This window comes from Trichoplusia ni, chromosome 2 (assembly GCF_003590095.1).
Source record: "Trichoplusia ni isolate ovarian cell line Hi5 chromosome 2, tn1, whole genome shotgun sequence".
In the NCBI taxonomy this organism is placed as follows: Eukaryota; Metazoa; Arthropoda; class Insecta; order Lepidoptera; family Noctuidae; genus Trichoplusia; species Trichoplusia ni.
The window spans coordinates 12,553,413-12,573,027 of record NC_039479.1 but is presented as its reverse complement, the minus strand read 5'-3'; the positions used below and the strand labels follow the sequence as shown (position 1 = coordinate 12,573,027).

The following is a 19,615-nucleotide window of genomic DNA, read 5'->3' as shown; positions in this document are numbered from 1 at the left end:
TCTCCAGTTCCAAAGTAATTTAATTCTAAGTAAATTAACAAGAGAAAGTAATCTAAAACGCGAAAATGTGCGGGACAACGTGCTACACTTCGCAGAGCGGCATCTCTCTTGCACACCTACTTCAGGACGTGGTAGCAAGCCTCCAGGGTTAATGACCTATGGCAGTTTTCCGTCACTTTATTATTCATACATTTTTGCTTTACCTTGAACCATTATATCGCACTTTGTTACCGAGCTTTGAAGCCTATTCAAGTTTCCACGAGAAATGTATAATGTTATGAAATATTATAGCGACTTCGGGAAGATTTTCAGCTTTACTTTCGTTGTCTACTTCATTTTGGATGGCATTTACTGGAGTGATTATTTGATTATATTGTATTGATTTGCGTCTTTTCTTATGATATCCACCATTTAACCACTAAACAGTTTTGACGAAGACAAACATTACATTTAGTAGAATTAACACAGTTCAATAATGAAACCATTACAGCTACGAGTCCAAATTGAGAGTATGTTGAGGGATTTCAATTAAAAACCTAGCTATAACAAGACATTGTTTCTGACATACAGCCTGGTGTTAGACGGACATACTGCGGACCTTAAGTAATGGAGCTCCACTTTCTCTTTGCTTACGAAGCCCTAAACACAGAACATTATTTTTCTCCTCCACCATTACCTATACACTAGTAATCCGGAACGGATAAGTAAAATGTATTATCTAACCATGAATACAACATAAATAAGTCATTACTCGTGAATAGTGAGAAGATAATTATCACACCACCATTCAATGCCGGTCGAAATCATTAATCTTCGAACAATACAGGAACTCTGGATCTACCAATATGTCTGAAAGTAAGATTATTCTTGCTGTTAAAGAGAGATGCTGCTATAAGCTGTGTAGAGCGCTTTCTCGCTCACACAATTTGTACAGTTTCACTTTAGTTGATAGGTAGTACACAGATACAGGTGGCTGATAATGTTGTAAGCTTGTTATATTCATGATACAGATTATACATAGATATCCTTATTAATGAGAAATACAAAATGACATTGTGTTAGACAAACTTGTCTGTTTGCAGGTTTTGTTTGGGGTCTTGGCTTTCCATAGTGGCTTAAGTAATTCGGTTTCCTCTGCACCTTCTCGGGGGAGGAAGTGGGTAGTGACTCAGACTCCTACTGACTTTAACTGAACCGCTTACAAGGTCTTGCAATTCATCATACATTAAATCTATCTTTAATAAAATTAGCGTGCAGGCGGGTGGTATCTCAGGAAACTTCTTTAAGAGTAATGTCATATAGATCATACTATTTGGCTGATAGTACACTTTCACTCTGGAGTAGTCCGTGTTATGTTTTGAAACGGAAATAAAGGTTTGGTTTTGTTTGCAATAAATGTATTTAAGCGTTTTCTATAGCCCTTGACTCTAAGGGTTTAATAGGATAAAAATTGAACCTTATTACCAGTGTCACCAGGTTAGGTTAGGCAGGATAGCTATTTTTCCTATGATATTTGTCTGTTTGTATGAACTTTCGTGAGGATGTCTCAGATCGCGTTGCATCATATAATGATATGTTCGGCTTTTTCTGGATATTTTTGTCCAGTATCTGTGCCGCAAGTCCGACTTGGCCGGCTTTTTTATATTATTAAAGAAATTCTTTACCACATCTAAAAAATCTCTTTAAATCCCCTCACTGTCTCGCGAAGTTAATGAATCTAGTTTGTAGAACACCTTCAGTGATCAGTTTCAAAGTAAGTGTAAAGTCTTTTAAAGAACGTGCCCGCATAAAAGTATCGCTTCCACTTAGGATTTATTATTACGCCCAGAGGTGCGCTGCAGGCTTTATAGAATAAAATATGGGTTTCAAACTAGCATTATAGATAAACTAAGATTTTTAAAATGTTCAGGGAAATATATGGATGTTTGGAATATGAAAATAACCTAGCAAAAGACTCAAGATGGATTTTTTTGTATATACAAAATGGTAAATATGCTTAAATTAAGTAATTACCTTTATCAAATGATACCTACATATAAATTAAATCATTAATTCCTGAAGTAAGTATATATCATTGATTTGGTCATTCCAAATCATTATACTAGGCCTCTGTTTCTCGACTCATCCAAAATGGCAAATGAACCTCTATCAGCAAATCAAAAATCTATACTAATATATAAAGCTGAAGAGTTTGTTTGTTTGTTTGAACGCGCTAATCTCAGGAACTACTGGTTCAAATTGAAAAATTCGTGTTTTGAATAGTCCATTCATCGAGGAGGGTTTTAGGCTATATACCATCACGCTGCGACTAATAGGAGCGAAGATAAAGTTATAACTTATATATTCTAACCACGCAGACGAAGTCGCGGGCAACAGCTTGTCAGGTATATGTGGCGAAAATAAGACTTAGTTGTAAGTTCACACATACTATTTCGTAGTCTCACTTCCAAAATAGCTATTTCAGAAGCTCAGATAATAGAAACCGTCTTGAAACAGTTCGTGTATCGCGTGTTAGTCTGATTGCTTTTCTTTAATAGTATTTTTGACTTTATCTGTAATACAATCGCGAAGGCTTACAATGTAAACGTCGGAAAATTAGGTAGTAGTCAAATTAATTGGACTTCAACTATTAGTGTGGTTAACACGAAGGATGTTTGAAAGTCAGTACTTCGCAAAAGTAAAGAAAGCCAGGAAGAATTCAGGAGTAGGAATAAGCGGAGAGGAGGTCTGTACTTTAGTTAGAAAAATAATGAATAGAAAAGTTTTTAGCTTAAAGCGTGATTTGGAAAAGGAACCAAAAAAGCGGATGTAATTAAATCCCGCTTCTGAATAAACAGTATAAGTTTTTATAAAAATCGGCCAGATGCGAGCCAGACTCTTGACATTGTGGTAACCGTACATATAGGACAATTAAAAACGAATTGCTACTAAAAATAGTCATAGTTCTTAAAGTCTATTGACTATCATGGTTCATGAGATACAGCCTGTTGGCAAATAGACAGGTAGAATAGACTTTCACTTTTGGATAATATCGTATACTACCTACAAACAGCAGCTACGTTTTAAATATGATCACGCCTTTTATTATTAAATAATTTACTTTGAATATGGTTCCCTAACATTTTGAACTTAAAATTATCCAATACCAACAATACCTTTAATGGCGAAAATATCCAAAGCGTGTGTCATAAACTTCGGCCATAAATGTGCCGAACGACCTATTTCACTTTAATGGTCTACGTCAGCAAGAGGAAAATTTGCATAAATAATTATTTCACTCCAAGGATAGAATATAACCACCGCTCCTAATCTTTTCGTAATCAAAATCTTTCAGTCCTCGGCTTTTTCTGATATCCTTCCCCTTGGTCCGTCGAATTTGAATAAACTGGATTATATTTATTTCAATCCGCTTCATTTAAAATTCTATTCAATGCCAACAACGGCTACAGATTTCTTTTGGAATTTCTTGTAGTAGTTACTATTTCTTTGATTATGAATTCAATTGAGTTTTTATACAGTATTTGTACAGTATGTTGCTCACGTTAAATATTTTTTTAAGATGAAACTTTACGTCACTGATTTATAATAAATTAAACATTTTATGATTAAGAAAAGAATAAAAAAAGTTAAGGATAAAACAGTAATAGATCATACCTAAGAATGGAAGGCTTCACAGAGAGGCAGTCACGGCAAAAAAAGGACCTAAGTAAATTCAAAGGACAGGAAGCAATCGCTATTATGGCGGCAAAAAACCTCCTTAATTAAATTGTAAAAAAAAGAATATTACGAGTTTCTTTATTGCTTTTTCTATAGTCCAGTAAAACGGGGCTGTTTGGAAACCTATTTGTCAAACATTTTATCTTAATTTAGATGTGAATTCTCGTTCTATATTTACGTTATTAACGATTATTACGGGCCACGTTAGTTGAGGAACTGTGGTTAAATAAAACTGCCCAATGCGATCGATCACTGGTTAAGCCACACTTGGTACGATTATCCGTGAATGGGTGATCATCTATGTCATTAGGAATTCTTTCGTGTTTTGGAAGGCACGTTAAATTGTGGGTCCCAGCTGTCATTTATACACCTGTGACAGTCGTTACGGTTAGAAGGTAGGAAGTCTGACAGCCAGTTTTATTAAGGGATATCGTGCAGCCGACGATACGAACTAATTGGATTAAGGAGGTCAAGTAGGCAGTCGCTCTTTGTAAAACACCGGTAAGTTGCTGTAAGCTGCAACCGACCCAACATTGATAGGAAAAAGGGGGCTGATGTAAACAATAACATTAGATGAAAACTCATTTCACCTCGTCCCTTCACCGTGCCAAAAAGCACTCAACAACGCTATGATGTAACAACTTGACTGATGTCACATTCCCAGCAAAACTATACATGTAGCGATCAGGACAAACCGAGGTGTGACACGCGTCACCTGCGAGCCTGTCAAGCGTTAACCACAGCGCTGACGTACCTAGATTATCTGTCGGGCTATGCAACCGTGGTAAACATAGCACATGAACATACCTAGACATGTTGCAGGACGGACAGAACGTGATAATTGAAGTGTAAATGTGTAATAGGCGGGGAAATTGTGCCGTGTTTGTGTAGCGTTAGATATGTATGTTTGATAGTGTTTTGTTTGTTGTTTCACATTTGAGATGTGGGTTTTGAATGAATGCATAGGTTATATACTAGTTCCTATTTTTTGAACGATTCGAGGAATCAAGGAAAAGTAGCATCCTTGTGTCGCGGAGACTTTGCAAACATTCAAGTCACATGCACAAAGACACAAATTCAGAACAAGAATTTGTGGTCGCAGATTAGCCTGGCAACAATATCGTAGGATGACTACACGAAGAAGACTGGAATAACTATTCCACACCGATAAAAAACCAGTAATAGCCCAAAACTAGTATCTCGGCCGCATTGGACGAAACAAGGAAATTCTTACAAGAAATGAAATGAAATGTTATGTACATTCAACATTAGTGAACGTTCAAAGCTACGTCACGAATAATTAAACCGATCACCACATACTCAACGTTGTCCAACTAAATTGACATAGATTGAGAACATATCAATTTACTTGACGTGTCTCAAGATTGATTGATCACTGAAGCTAGACATGAAATTTGAATAATAGCGTTAGTTCTAATCGACGAAGTAAACAAGCGATTTGATGAGTAGTTAAATAAGTACATTTACTGGTTGGCTACAGGTTTCAACCTATTTTTCCTTTTGCACCATAAAAAAACATCCTAGATTATTCTAAAACATCCCTTACACTCGGTAATGGAAAATATAAGGAAGACACCTAGAATCTGACAGGAAATCGTAAAGCATCAACGAAAAATTGAGGTCATAAACGAATCTTTCTCTTTTTGAAAAAAGGCCATTGACAACAGGGTATGTAAAGGCGAATTAGACGAATAACTCTATCAGGGAAAATTATATGGCAGTTTAAAAAGTGTTGCCAATCATTCAGTTTAATTTTCTGGATTGAGCAACTTATAAAGGCAATCAATTATCAACAGCTCTATGCTAAAAATACATCATATTGTAAGAAAAGCTAACAAGGGACATTGTTCTGAATGGGAACCCCACACTTAATAACAAGTTTTTGGTCACGCGAAGCATTAATCAATCGTCTTGTAAGCTTTCTTTTGTTTAGTAGCATTACAATAACCCAAAAAATATTAAATGGTGACAATGAACTTACAGCTATGTCGGTAACTGAATACGAATGAACTGAACTGAAATGAACTGAATAAGGCACGACACATTGGTTAGGGCAAAGGTAATAATAAAACTAATTTTATACACGTCTTATAAAGTCGTGGAGGCCTTTCAGATCTATGAATGGATTTACATGCGCAAGATGCAGGTTCGATCCCAATGCAGAAAAAGAAGCATGGTGACTTTTTAAAGTACTTTCTTCAGCACTATCCTGCATATGTAGATGAAGGAAAACATTGTGCGGCAACTGGGATTTCAAATATTGGATGTCCCTTCACTTAGATCGGTACAAGCCAAGTGTGGCAAAAGTAGACAAGATTTCTGAAATAAGCAGCACCATTGTTCAACTTAATGTGTTTTTTTACTATTTTGTGTAAATGTGTACATTAATTCAAATATATAAAAACATGGTGATCAAATGACCAAAAGTGATGAGTCGCGCGGTCGATCCCCGCGTATGAACAATTGTTCCAAGTCTGAGCATCTCTGTGCATCTACTTTAATGTTTGACAAAATCTGCACGAGACAAGGATTAAATTTCTAAGCTCATATTTTTAAGAGAGAAAAAAGCATCATACTGATTTTAATAAAATACACGCATATTATTAAACAATTTTATATTAAACAGCGTCACTTGAAAGCCCTCCTGTTTTGCCTAACGAGTTGAAATTAAACTCCAAAATAATTTAATATAAAAATCCTTGAACGTACCTGGATTAAGGTAGAGTGTCATACCTTCAAGCGAAAAGATAATACCTTTTTAACATTCAACTTTCTGGGCAACTTCAAGTTAATGGGAAGGGGGAAATTAATTAAAACAGGGGTTTGTTTTAAATTGGGATGTTATTATCTTAAGGTATTGTAGTTTTTAAAGAGAGTGAAATCGATTTTCTCATTAGGGCCGCAAATAATTATCAGTAATAAACTCTGTAGAGAAGTGTCTTAGCAAAAATCTAGCGATTAGCTGAACTAAGAGATTCACGACACTGGGGATTCTGTGCAAATTGACATTCATTTTAATTGATGTAATAGCGACAATAATAGTACATTTCTCTATATAATGGTTCATGCTATACGCCATATTTATAGACGGGCAGACGGACTAACAGAAGAGCGATAGTAATAGAATAATATTACCCTTTGGGTACGAAACCACAAAGCTACAATCGTGATTATAGAAATCATATACAAATATGGGGCTTAATCAAGCATGATATATAACCTTTTTTCTCATTTTAAAGAAAAAAGAGCAGGTACACCGCACACTGTTTATTTATTTAAAAAGAGAGCTTATAAATCCCTAGCATCATTAGATATTAAAAACTATCTGACGTCATACGGTATTACGAGCACCTATATTACACAGAGCGGCTAAAACAAAACATTGTTAGCCATAGTTTTCGCAGCGCCCCAAGCTCTCATTAATTCTAAATGTACCATTGCTGGCTTACTGGAATATTTATGCTGTGGCATACCTGTATTAACATAGGACACTACAGTGCATTATTAATTTTATCGGATGTCGTCGCTCGCCCAAATGTCAAACATTATCTAGGTATATTATTAAATATGGACAGTTCATTTTTAACAAAAAAGTCTTTTGTTCCTTCCTAAAAAGCTGCGGAGAATTGAAACGTGTAGAAGACAATCGTTGAGTACAAAAGGGCTAAGGAAATCCACTTTGAAAAATATATAGTCACCAATCATCTGAAGAAATATCATGAGTTTTGCTACCACGGTTTATGAGATGAAGCCTAGTAACAAATGGCGAACAGAGAGCTGAGCCTTATGATAAGGTTCTTTTACACTTTCAGGCATCCTGTAAAATGCGATTTAATCATGGACATAAATAGGTATAATACTCGGTTTCATTCTTATTTCTAAACCTGAAGGATTCCAAAAGCCGTAAAGCAATGGCTTCCTCATATTGTTTTCCAAGTAAAAAATAAATAAAAAGTTAAGTAACCCACTAAAAGAAAAGTTTGCTAATTCAATACGTTCCGATCTTTCCTGAAAAGCGGAGCAAATGTTTGCTATATGGCTTCTTACGTGAAAGCAATCGGTTGACTTTTATCGTTGTAAATTTTCCTCTAAATGTAATTTTGTAAGGATGCCAGTTTACAAACTAGACTAGAACTTTGCTCTCTTTGGGAAACAAAAATAACAAATATGTTTGGACGAGTTTTTTAATGTCTGTACATCTGACACCAGGCTGTGTCTTGAAACCACTTGGATTTTTGTTAAACTTTTCCTGTTTCCACTATAGCAACAAAGAATAATGATTAATATCGAAATTAAGGGTTTGGTCGTTAAATTGATGGCTGACAACTTTCTTACAAAAATCTGGGTTTCTCACTGCATTTTTACGGAACAACAAAAACATTTTTTTCACCCTTTTGCGTTACCAAATCGGCCTACTACAATATAAGGCCTAAATTGGCCTAAAATGAATCAACGTTGCCTAACCTAAATAATCTGTGATAATTTATTCGTGTATGCATTGGTGTATTGATTGTCAACCGCTGCAAACAATATGATTTAAGGCAAACCACATAATTAAATTTAGCTTTCAACAGATTGCAGGCTTTCATACTCATTAATATGCATAGGCTTTTAATTAGGGTGCCAAATAAACTAAAAGCTAAAAAGCAGTCATTCTACCATAATTTTTATTAATGTGTGTTCACTTATATGAAGAGTTAGGTGACCGATAAACAGTAAATATTTGATTGCTTGGAAGTCAGTATGTAACATGTGTCTTAAAAATAATTGTTTTTTTTTTTGTAAAACTCCACTAGAAACCTCAATCTGTGGGTCTAGCACTACGTCTTAAAGTAACACGAGTATTATTATGATTGTGGAAGCGTGATAGCGCAATACGCAGCACATGACGGCATCTCTCTTCCACACCATAGGAACATTACTTTAAGATGTGGCTGAAGGACCCCTAAGTCTAATGTAGCGAAAACGTAAAAACTGGGCGAATGAGTATTTAGTATTTCGCTAAAAACCCCTCAGCCAGTTCTTAAGACAGATGCTTATGTAAAAGCACCTCTTACTATCTCGATTTTCGTCTACATATCCTGCTATCCACGACAAGCAATCAATTGATTGTTTAGCAATCAAACGAATTTCAACTCTAACACTCAGCTTAACTAGGTTTCTTTTTCAATACGATGGTGACGGGAATTTTGGCGTGCATAGTTATAGAGTTTCAAGTGTTACTCACGGTAGCTCTGGAGGTTCCGCTATCAAGGCTGCTCTGGGATGATATGGAAGGGGTTCTGGCCAGTCTCGCGTGTGGCAGCGAGCTGGCTGCCCGGCCCTCGGTAGCTAGTGGCTGCACTCGACATTGCTCCTTCGGTATCAGCATCTCCTATCGACAAATAATATCCTATAGATCCTGGAGGAATAATAAATTTTAAACAAAAAAAAAAATTCGCAAAACTTTTGATATAAGGACTGCAAAAGGGGCCCATATTGTCGAAATTCTACTTTTTTATAGTCTCGTGAGACAATACAAGAAGGATACCTTTGACAGGGATGAAGATGTATTTTTATGCTTCGTAAATAATATATTATACACAGTCATGTTCAGTATATTAGTTTAGTTTAATAAAGTTATGCAAAGTAAGAGATATAAGTTTGCATCTTAATAAAAAAAGACGATTGAAATATTATTTTGTTATGGCCTCGTATAATATCTTAATGAGAAGTTATGGCTTGAAAATAATGAGTTAATAACTTCTTTTAAAGGCCACACAGCATTTAATAGACATTTGAAAATGTTTAGTAAATTTCATATTTATTGAAGTGTAAAAACATATCCCAATACATTTCTTAGAAAACCGGTGTATCGTAGAGAAGAAAAATTTATTTTCTTGAAAAGAAAAATATAAGGAGCTTAAGCATCATAATATTTAAGACGCAACGCAGTGTAAAAGTCTTTGAAATATCCGACCTTCTGAAAAGACTGGTTCGTACCGGTATTTTTATACGCAATATAGCACTTTACAACTTTATTAAACGACCATTTTCAGGTTTAATATTGCACAAGAAACCGTTCATATGAATGTTATACCCTTTTCTATAGAGCGAGAACTGGTTTGTTTTTATATTTTTTTTTGAAGATTTTTTCTCGCTTCGTTTTTTTGTACTGTTCATTGAACCTTACTGTTATGATCTTCTGTATGTGTTTTAATATCGAACAGATATCTAAACAGGTCAAATACCGTGAAAAAATCTGCTGAAACTTTTCTGCACTAACATGCATATCCTAACAACATTTGTAATATTTTCAAATGCAGTCCTGGAATGTCAAAACCCATGACAAAAAATGTTCTGAATTTATTTTCCGTTAAGCTTAGAATGTTGTAACTGCGAACATCATGATTTTTTATAACATTCTCAAAATGAATCGTTGTTAAGTAAACTTCATACATTTTCACTTACCGATCGTGTAAGAGTTTGCCAAATCATTTGTGAGGGTATAACTCAATTAGTTGAACCCTTAGAGTCTGACAAGTCATCATGAGTAGGTAAGAAGGAGGTAGCGAGAGAGAGGATGACTACCCTACCTACATAATATATACTAAACTAAGCAAGTTTAAAAGATTTGTTATTTTTCATCGATATCTACGGCTGATGATACGAAATCGACATTTTTTGTCTTTAAATATTCTTCAATCCTTTTCATCAATTTCTAACATTTTGTTAAAAAAATAGTAATAGGAGGAGCTCGTGGCTAAGCTATAACCGCATAAGTGAAACGATCACAGGTTAAGCTATGCTTGACGCGGTTGTTCTGTAGATGGGTGACCATCTTTGTCATAACGAGTTCCTCCGTGTTTCGGAAGGCACGTTAAATTGTGGGCCCCGGCTGTTATTCCTACATCTTTGACAGTCGTTACAGGTAGTCAGAAGCTTGAAAAGTCTGACAGCCAGTCTAACCAAGGGGTATCGTGTTGCCCAGGTAACTGGGTTGAGGAGGTCAGATAGGCAGTCGCTCTTTGTAAAGCACTGGTACTCAGCTGAAACCGGTTGGACTGGTAGCCAACCCCAACATAGTTGGGAAAAGGCTAGGCCGATGATGTTAAAAAAATAGTCAAATCTTAATTTTGGGAAAACTAGTCTTAGTACGGAATATTGTATTAACCTGATCCCACATTAACTAAAGATAATTATAAGATCAAATAAGACAGTTTCAAACTATAAGAATAGAAATAGCAAAACCTGTTCAAAGCTAAACTCCCTATTCATAATTAAGACACATTGAACGAAGATCCAAAAACGCTTTTCTGCAAAACTATAAATTAAATTTCTGAGATATTAAATGTTCCTCAAACATACGCTGTTGACTCTATACCTCAGTATATCAACATTTTAATTAAAACTAAGAGAAAATCGCATTAGAATGTTGAGTCTACATTTTCACGTGTGAGGTTCACGTATTTACTTTTATTAGTGTGTGTTCAAATTTAATATCAATCTAAAGACCCTCTGAATATTAACTTAAGAGTGTTACGTTACGTTACGTTTTGGTACTTTTTTCGTAAATTTAGGAGGGTCTTTTTAAATTTTATTGCGAGCTAAGTTTTTTTGTAAATACTATACTATTAAATGTTTTCTTTTTGCTATTTTATTTCTATATTAATTCTTAGAACGTGATTTTTGTTATTACATCTAAAAGCAAATTTTATATAGAATTCAAACTGTTTTAATGTACATTTATATTTTCTTAGAAAACATCTAAAAATGATACATGTGTGCAACAGGATGGAAGTGTTCATTTTATATACAAAATATTTGTATGATGAATCCAGGTATATACCAGGAATCGATGAAAGGCTGGGGATTCTGAATTTCTCCGTATTTGATATGACCTACATTACTACTACAAACTAAGTTCCGGGTAATACATTATCCCATAAATCAAAATCAAAGGAAAAACGTTTATTTTAGGTACTCCTGTATTTTAGACGAGCCTGTTGGTCTAGTGGTTCAATTCACTGACTGCTATACCATAATACTGTCTGAGTTTTAAGCACGATCATTTGTTCTGTGCCAAGGTGTAAGTTATCTAAAATGAAATCTGTATGTATTTAGAAATATATTAGTATGTTTATCAGTTGTCTAGTACTCATAATACAAGCTTTGCTTAGTTTGAGACTAGATGACGTTATGTGAAAGTTGTGGAACATTATTATTATGTTCAAATACTTTCGAAATATGACATCATTCCTGGGGAGAAGAATCGGCAAGAAAACAAATATTCAGTCTGGGGATGGCATAAGGGTGTGCCGGACTTTTAGCGGCTGTTTCCCCGATCTCTATAGTCGAAAGCCAACTGGGAGCGCTTTCGCAGGCTACCGCGCATCAGGCTATCAGAATTTCACCTCGAATCCCCATAAAGAATCATGTAAAAAGTTTAATTAGTTTTCATGTTATCGAAGCAGAATGTTACGAACCGAGGCAAATACATTGTAAATAATAAAGGACAGAAAGCGATTCCCTTTGCTACGATAAACAAAAGCACTTCCATGGGATTTTGATTCCGCATAAATTATGTATGTGCTTCAAATTGCCTGTCAAATCAGCCCTTTACCTTACCTCGAAGGGCTCAGAGACAGAAGACTATTTTTTATTTATGTAATAGAAGCAGTGACTGTTACAGCGTACGTTGAGTGGGTTACCGGGGAAAATATATTGACAAAGCTTAATTTTATGTTTTGCTGGTGGAGTTTCGCGGTTTTATCTGCGTTCTTTGTAAACAGTCCGTTCGAAGGGGATCCTGTAGACAGATTCCTAAATGTCTATGAAGCTATTTATCACTATTTTCGAGAATTCAATTACACAACTATCACACATGGAAAATTTATTATGTTCAAAGAAAAAATAGGATATTTTAACTAGACAGGCCGCTCTGCGACTCGCGTAGTATAGTGAACTGACACGCTTCTACAGCTGCAATAACATCACTTGTCCGATACGTTGGACGAGGCGATATGTCGCCTGTTTGCACTTATCTAAAACATTCTGTAAATCGAAAACATATTTTAATCAATCTCTTCCGAAGCAGCTCCCGTGATTTTAACCTTACATCGAAATAACTCTTCAACTTTATTACATTAATATAAATTGTAAACTATGCTATTCAAAAGTTTCTGAATAACTATCACGCAGTTTTTAAATAAAAACCCTTTGACGCAAATTTTTTACTAAGTACTGCTTTTTATTTGAATGTAAAAATGTCAATAAAAATCTACGTACGGAAAGCAATTGTAAAGAATATGCATGAAATAAATTCGATAGGGAAAATGTCCGAGCTTTGTGTGGAGAACGTCGTCGTTCTTTTTAATTCTGGTAAATGTTACATGATTCTGCAAATGCATTGAATACGAGATTGGTATTTGATCAAATAGCGTAAGTCAGAAGTTTGAACTTACGTACTTGAAAGCTGAATGGTGCGGTTTTTCCTCAGCTTTATGTTTTGGTATTGATAAAAACCAAAAAAATAAAATGTTTCGGAAGGCAAGTTAAATTGTGAGTCCCGGATATTTTTCATACATCTTTGACAGTCGTTACAGGTGCCCAGTCAAAAGCTTGGAAAGTCTGACAACAAGTCCAACCAAGGGGTATCGTGTTGCCCAGGTAAATGGATTAAGGAAGTCTGAAACCGGTTAGACTGGAAGCCGACCCTAACATAGTTGGGAAAAGGCTAGGCCGATGATGATTTAACTGACGTAACAGCCAACCAATTTTCACCATAGAAGCGTTTCAAAATTCATAAAATATATTGAACTACGTATATTTCTTCAAAAACAAAAAGTTTTACGACAAACAACAAGAAATATTGTCTTTTGTTTCACTCAACGAGAGCACCTCGTTATTCCGATCTTTTGGATTGTAAAAATAATAAGCCGCGGCGGCTTGTTGTTTTAACTAGTGGCTCGCCCGCGGCGTTGCTCGCCAAAACACTGTAACGGTACTGTAGGACGAGGAAAGGCTCTCAAGTACCCCTCTAACAACAGATTTTTCGATGTTTCTCCGTCAAGTGTCTGGCTCCTACGAGTCTTCTACCACCACTCAAAGTAAGGGCCCGTTTAGACGATTCCAGATATACTATGCGAGTTGCAATACATTGTTTAGCCACGTAGCTCGGGTATCTAACATGATTTATTCTCGCCAGCAGCAGATATTTCTCACATCGTCTAAATGGGCCCCTAATATTATTAGAGTTGTGGAAGAGAGACGCCACCTTACAAAGTGTAGTGCGCTATTTCACTTCTACAACATCAATAAGATTTCTCAAAGACGGTATCGGTATATTTTATTTTATATCGTAAGTTACGCCATTTTGATGAAAACCTTTTTTGCATGCACGGATTATGGGTATCGAGAATTTTACATTCATTCTCGGGAACTGGATTTTTGTTAATACTTTTAAAACCCATTTCAATCTATCCGTTAGTGGAATATTTCGGTACTGTACATGTAATATTTAGAGCGGAATGTAAAATAAAAGTTTGAAAGGTTACTATGGTGGTGTGACTAGTGTGAAAATATATTTGCAAGTCTGTAGCTCGTACTCGTACAAATTAAAATTCGTTAACGAGAAATTATTTTAGTGTTGGGCAATACTGAGTAATATATAGGTATGGATGAAGATGTTATTATATTTTAGCCGCGCAGAATGGTTATAGTCACCAATCAAAACCCACTGTATGCGACATGTTGCGGGTTCGATCTCCGGGATTACGATTGCTTATTCTGAGTCCCGGTCTCTTTGTGCATATGACTTGAATTTTTATTTAATCACGCGACACAACGATTAAATTTCTTATTGCCGGAGTAACTTTTTTTTAATCAAATTGGTTGTCTTTGACGTTATAGCTTTACGAATGTTTTTCAAAGTTCGTCCTGAAAATATCCCAACGTTTATCGTTTTCCATTCCAGGATCTAGTGTAGTTTGTCAGTCGATCTTTGTATAACGAGAACGAACCGTGAATGTATTTCTAAAGCTCTCCAGAGCTCGGTTAGAGTCCCATTTCATTTTAAATTAAAGCTTTGAGAAACTTTCAATGGACTCAAGTCCCGTTGTTGTAAAAACACTGGGGTTTCATTTGATGGCTTCTTACATAGAGTGTTTTTCTGTAATGAAATTTGAAACCAATTAGTTGCGGCATTACTTTTTTTTCTTCGTTAAACATTGATTGTTTGTTGAATCGTTAAAAAAATCGACACGCATAACATATTTGTTCTTTTAAAAACATATTGCTCTATTTATTTATTTTTTGAGTATAGAGGCATCTAATCGTATTGTGTAAATACTTATAAAAATGCACAGTTTATAAGAGCCCAATGTTGAAACGAAGTTATATAACCACAAAAACAAAACCAGAAACAAGACTCCTCACTAAACCATTTTATCGATAATTAATCAAAATCTATGTCCCAACACTACTCCACAGAGGATCTTAAGTAACTTTTCTCGTCGTCATAAAACGAAACTAAAAGGAGTGAAACACATCGCATAACTTACATTAAGACTGCCATGTGACTTGTCATCGCCAAAACTGTCAGTAGAGTTGTGACTTTGTCCGCTACTGGCGCTCGAAGTTCTTTCCCTGGCCGCTCGGGCCCACGACTCCAGCCGTTTCTGCGCGGCCCACACGCCGGGCGGGCCTAATCCACTCATATCGACTATCGATTACACTTTTACCATCACTATACACTACTATATAGGCCGTTTGTGTTTTTTGAAGACTACTTTTTTATGGTCACTTATTCGTTGTAGGTTTTTCGGTTATTGTTTTATCACTAGCTATGGAACAAGAGGAGAATTAAGCTGATGTTATTCGACTGTCGTTGCGACACAGTGCTCAGTTCAAGTATTAAAAAAAATCAAGCATAACAATTGTGAAATTAAGAAACTGATTGCTGTTAATCGTGATAGTATAATTATTGTAATAACATTTGTGAACTGAGTTTGTAAAGGTTTTTATGACATAGAATAAAAAAAAACTGTTCTGTTCTAATCTGTCCCTACTTCATCAAATTTATAAAATCACAAAAGATTTTTCTATAAAAACATTATCTGGTTTTAAGGGCCACCAAACTAATTCCATTACTTGGGCAAAGAAGAAACGAAACTTGGCTAAAATTCTTAAAGAAATATAAAACGTTTGTGAAGCGGAAAGTAAAATATGAAAAAGAATAATGTCACTTATAAAAGTTTGAAGGCGTCTTTGACAAATTATGGCGGTTAAACACAACGAAGGAAACTATAAAAAGCTTATTACTTTAATTAAAAGGTATGATGGATAGAGCCGCCAAGTCCAGTGCCAACCAGCCATGTTAATATAGGAAAGATATTACAGCTGTTAATTTGCTTTTAAGAATTTAATTTTAATAAATGAGGTGTTTGTTAAGGAAACATTTCGCTCACTCACGGGAGTAGTTCTTTCCCCACAGTTTTTTTTAAGTATCAAGATATTGAAATGTATTAGAAATAAATCGATTTCATGGTATTTGTTTCTTGTTTCTTTATTTACATCAATTTTAACTTGAATACAAAATTTATGATTTATTAAAATGATTAATGATTAAAAACTGTCTACATATATTGAAGTCTAATCCTCACATATAAAAATGTGTGAGATTTATCTCGTGTGGCACTTTTTCATTTATTTGATCCAGACGGCTTGCCGCCTACCATGACGGGGTCGCAGACATCGTTTGACTTGCGTGGGCGCCGCTCATAGTATCGTGACCACACAACAGCAACATCAGAAGTCAAACAGTGATTGATGAAGCTTAAATTGAACGCCGGCAGTGACTAAAGGCGATAATATGAGTTATCGGGTAACGCTTTCGATTTTTTTAAATTGTATTCTCCATCAATTGTTTTCGTTTCTTATTTCGTTGTAAAGGGGGACCGAAATTATCAAGCATTATTGGATATTGAATTCAAACTTTTAATGTTTTTTAGAATCGCTTACGCTCACCCAAGCCCCGTCTAAACTATTAAAAAACATAACATCAAATGAGCTTCGAACAGAATTTCACATATCAAAAATCTTTTATGTATCAAACAGTTTTAATAGTCTCGAGGGTCCTGTTTATTAGTATAAAGTGGACTGTTCAAAGTTGATTTTCTGTAATTTCTTGTTGCATATCCGTAGTAAGAGCTACTACGTGTCGTAGTAATTCTACGGTATTAGATGTGGGTGTTTGTTTACTCTCATCGCTAATCAGGCTATACTCGAGCTGAGTATTTCTCCGTTATTATCAAACAATTCATAAGCTACGAACATAACAACGCGCATTGGAAGTTTTAGAAACAATCACGAGTTTTGATTGATCGCTTCTACTTTTCCACCAAATTAGGATCCTAAGATGGATCATTTGATTTTATCTACGTAATAAAATACTAATATAAGATGAGAGTACGCGAGATCGAGTGACGGCCGCGCTTCGATACAATTCTCTTGAACAATATTGATTTCACATTGACATTCCGTGAACGTTATAGCCCAATGTCTCGTGTAATTGCTTTTATTTACTTATTTAGTAAAGGTTTCAGGCAAGGACATCAATCTACGTCGGCCCCAAGTTGGGCGCCACAAATAGAATACAATTACACAGTTAACAAGAATCACATTTTCTTATCGAATATGAAAAGTAATTAAAGGGAATCCTCTCAGTACAAGCAATGGTGAGGTGATTACAGGGAAGCATAATAAATCCAATTATGTTCTGACAGCATTTTAATTACTTTTGGGGAATGCTTGTGTTTAGCTTCACATACAGTACGTTATATATTTTAGAGGGTACAGCGAACTAAAATTGGTATTATAAAACGTTCGGGGTTTTCAATTTGAAAAAGGATCTAGGGAGACGTTAGACGTGAAAGTGGTTTTATACATCGGTAATGCGGCCGTGATAAAAGACGGGGAGAGATTATGGACTAACTGTTGCGCCTCAACACTCCCCCGAGAGATCTTATCGCGGAGATTGCAGCTTTATTTGAATATTTGAGCTGATGACGCCGTGATTACGTTTTAAGTATTAATGAATTTGAGGTCGGAAGGTTTATTTTTAAGCCCATTGTTTTTAACAGCCAAATTCTCAGTAAAAATCACACGGTCGTCGTTTTTGAAAAGCTGTCGTCTCAAATGCGCATTTTCGTTCTTTAGGGTAATTTTGCTTAATAGTTCAGAAGTAGTTTTAGTTGTTTAATAATGAAAAACACGGCTTAAAAGCATAATGCACTGACACTTTAAAGTAAATATGTAAATTCGCATTAATATGCAAATATGCGCAGACTCGGCCGTAACACGAAGATTTACAAAATACATCTAAAGTTTAAAATGACACAGTAGTATAGACAGATCTCATTAAAAAAAAAAGAGATGAACATTCTTCGATTAAATTTTAAACATTTTAAAGTAATTAAAAAAAAACAACAACACGCGACGCACTTAATTCAAAAACCGAGAACAAAATTCAAAATTACTTCTTAATTTAAAATCAAATTGACCACTGCGCGGTAATCGAAACGCAACACGGACTTTTTGGTCGCGGACTTTTTTTTAAACACGTATAACTAATTAGAGGTGTTGTATAGTCTGTTGTCACTTATTACTAGGGGTGTCTGGGAGCGGTCGGCGCGGCTGACGGCTCGCGCACACTGCCTCCGCCCGGGCCGGTGTTGCCATCCTACCCCCGCAACACTACACTGACATCGCGTAATAGTTTCAAATGTGCCCATCCGTGTAATTGGGGCTCTCGGGTCAGTGCGGATGTGCAGGATTTAGTCTAATTGTCAGTCATTAGGTGGACGTTAATGAACGGAATTATTCAGTAGGAATGTACTTAGAGGTTACGTATTGTACGATCTCGTAATCGTCACTACTTTCTTTAATCGTCGGGCATTCAATTGGTTTGAATGTTATTTGGCGTTCATGAAATAGGTGTTTTGGGTTGAAATGAATGGTGTGGTTAAGGAAAATAAGCATTGCTAACATTGTTTTTACGGTAAACACAAGTAGAAATGTGATATTATAATATAAAGGATAATGGAAAGAATTAGTATCGTTCGATTACCTAAGTAACTACTAATGTTCAAACAAATGCCATTTCGCGATTGATCTAATGAATCGAATTTAAATATAGGAACTCACATTTAATAAAGGTACATTAAAAAAATTATATAAAATTAGTGCTTTAGCTAGGACATCGTTTACCAGCTCCTGTCGCTGTTTCATTGGCAAAAAGTTTTACTTAGTCCTTCAACATCAATCTCCCAAAATAAACTTAATCACCCGTATTTCGGGCAAATTAATAACCGGGTAACCCCGAGCGACGGCGCATTTCAGCCGCGTCACTTTCTCGAGGCACTAGCAACAGGTAAGCATTGTACACACGACGAATTCTAAGTCGAAGTAGGACTTGTGTACGATACTACATATACCAGCTATAAAACCTTTTTTAACAACCTACTTTAATTGCTTACCGATTCCCTCTCTGTACCGTTTGAGGGTCAATCGATATCATCGATTCGTAACGGTTAAAGTTTTGGAATTCGAACGTTTTAGAATTGGAATTGGGGTCGTAAATTAATAATGGCGACGCATTTTAAATTTGGAATGATTAGTCTATTAACTGTTTGGGTTATAACTATATTAAGGTGATTCATTTTTGTAATACGTTCTTATTTATTGTATCTATGATTGAGCAGCTCTGCTTTAGATCTTCATTACTTGTGGAGGATATTTGTTATTAGAACTTCTGTCATTTATGAGCAAAAATCACGTTACAGTCTAAATATTTCATTGTATAAATTAGAGACCCAATATCATAGACTTTTGAAGACAT

General features: G+C 35.5%; 1 protein-coding gene across 1 annotated transcript in view; it reads right to left on the bottom strand.

Moving 5' to 3' along the window:
* Positions 1–19,358, bottom strand: part of LOC113507558 (synaptotagmin-5-like) — a 33,291-nt gene extending 13,933 nt beyond the window's left edge. The window contains exons 1-3 of the mRNA XM_026890417.1: positions 18,384–19,358; positions 15,279–15,560; positions 8,966–9,112 (exon numbers count right to left, since the gene is read on the bottom strand). Of these exons, the coding sequence (XP_026746218.1) occupies positions 8,966–9,112; positions 15,279–15,434 (303 nt within the window). The 5' untranslated portion in view covers positions 15,435–15,560; positions 18,384–19,358. The remainder of the gene's footprint in view (positions 1–8,965; positions 9,113–15,278; positions 15,561–18,383) is intronic.
* Positions 19,359–19,615: the final 257 nt, after the last annotated feature.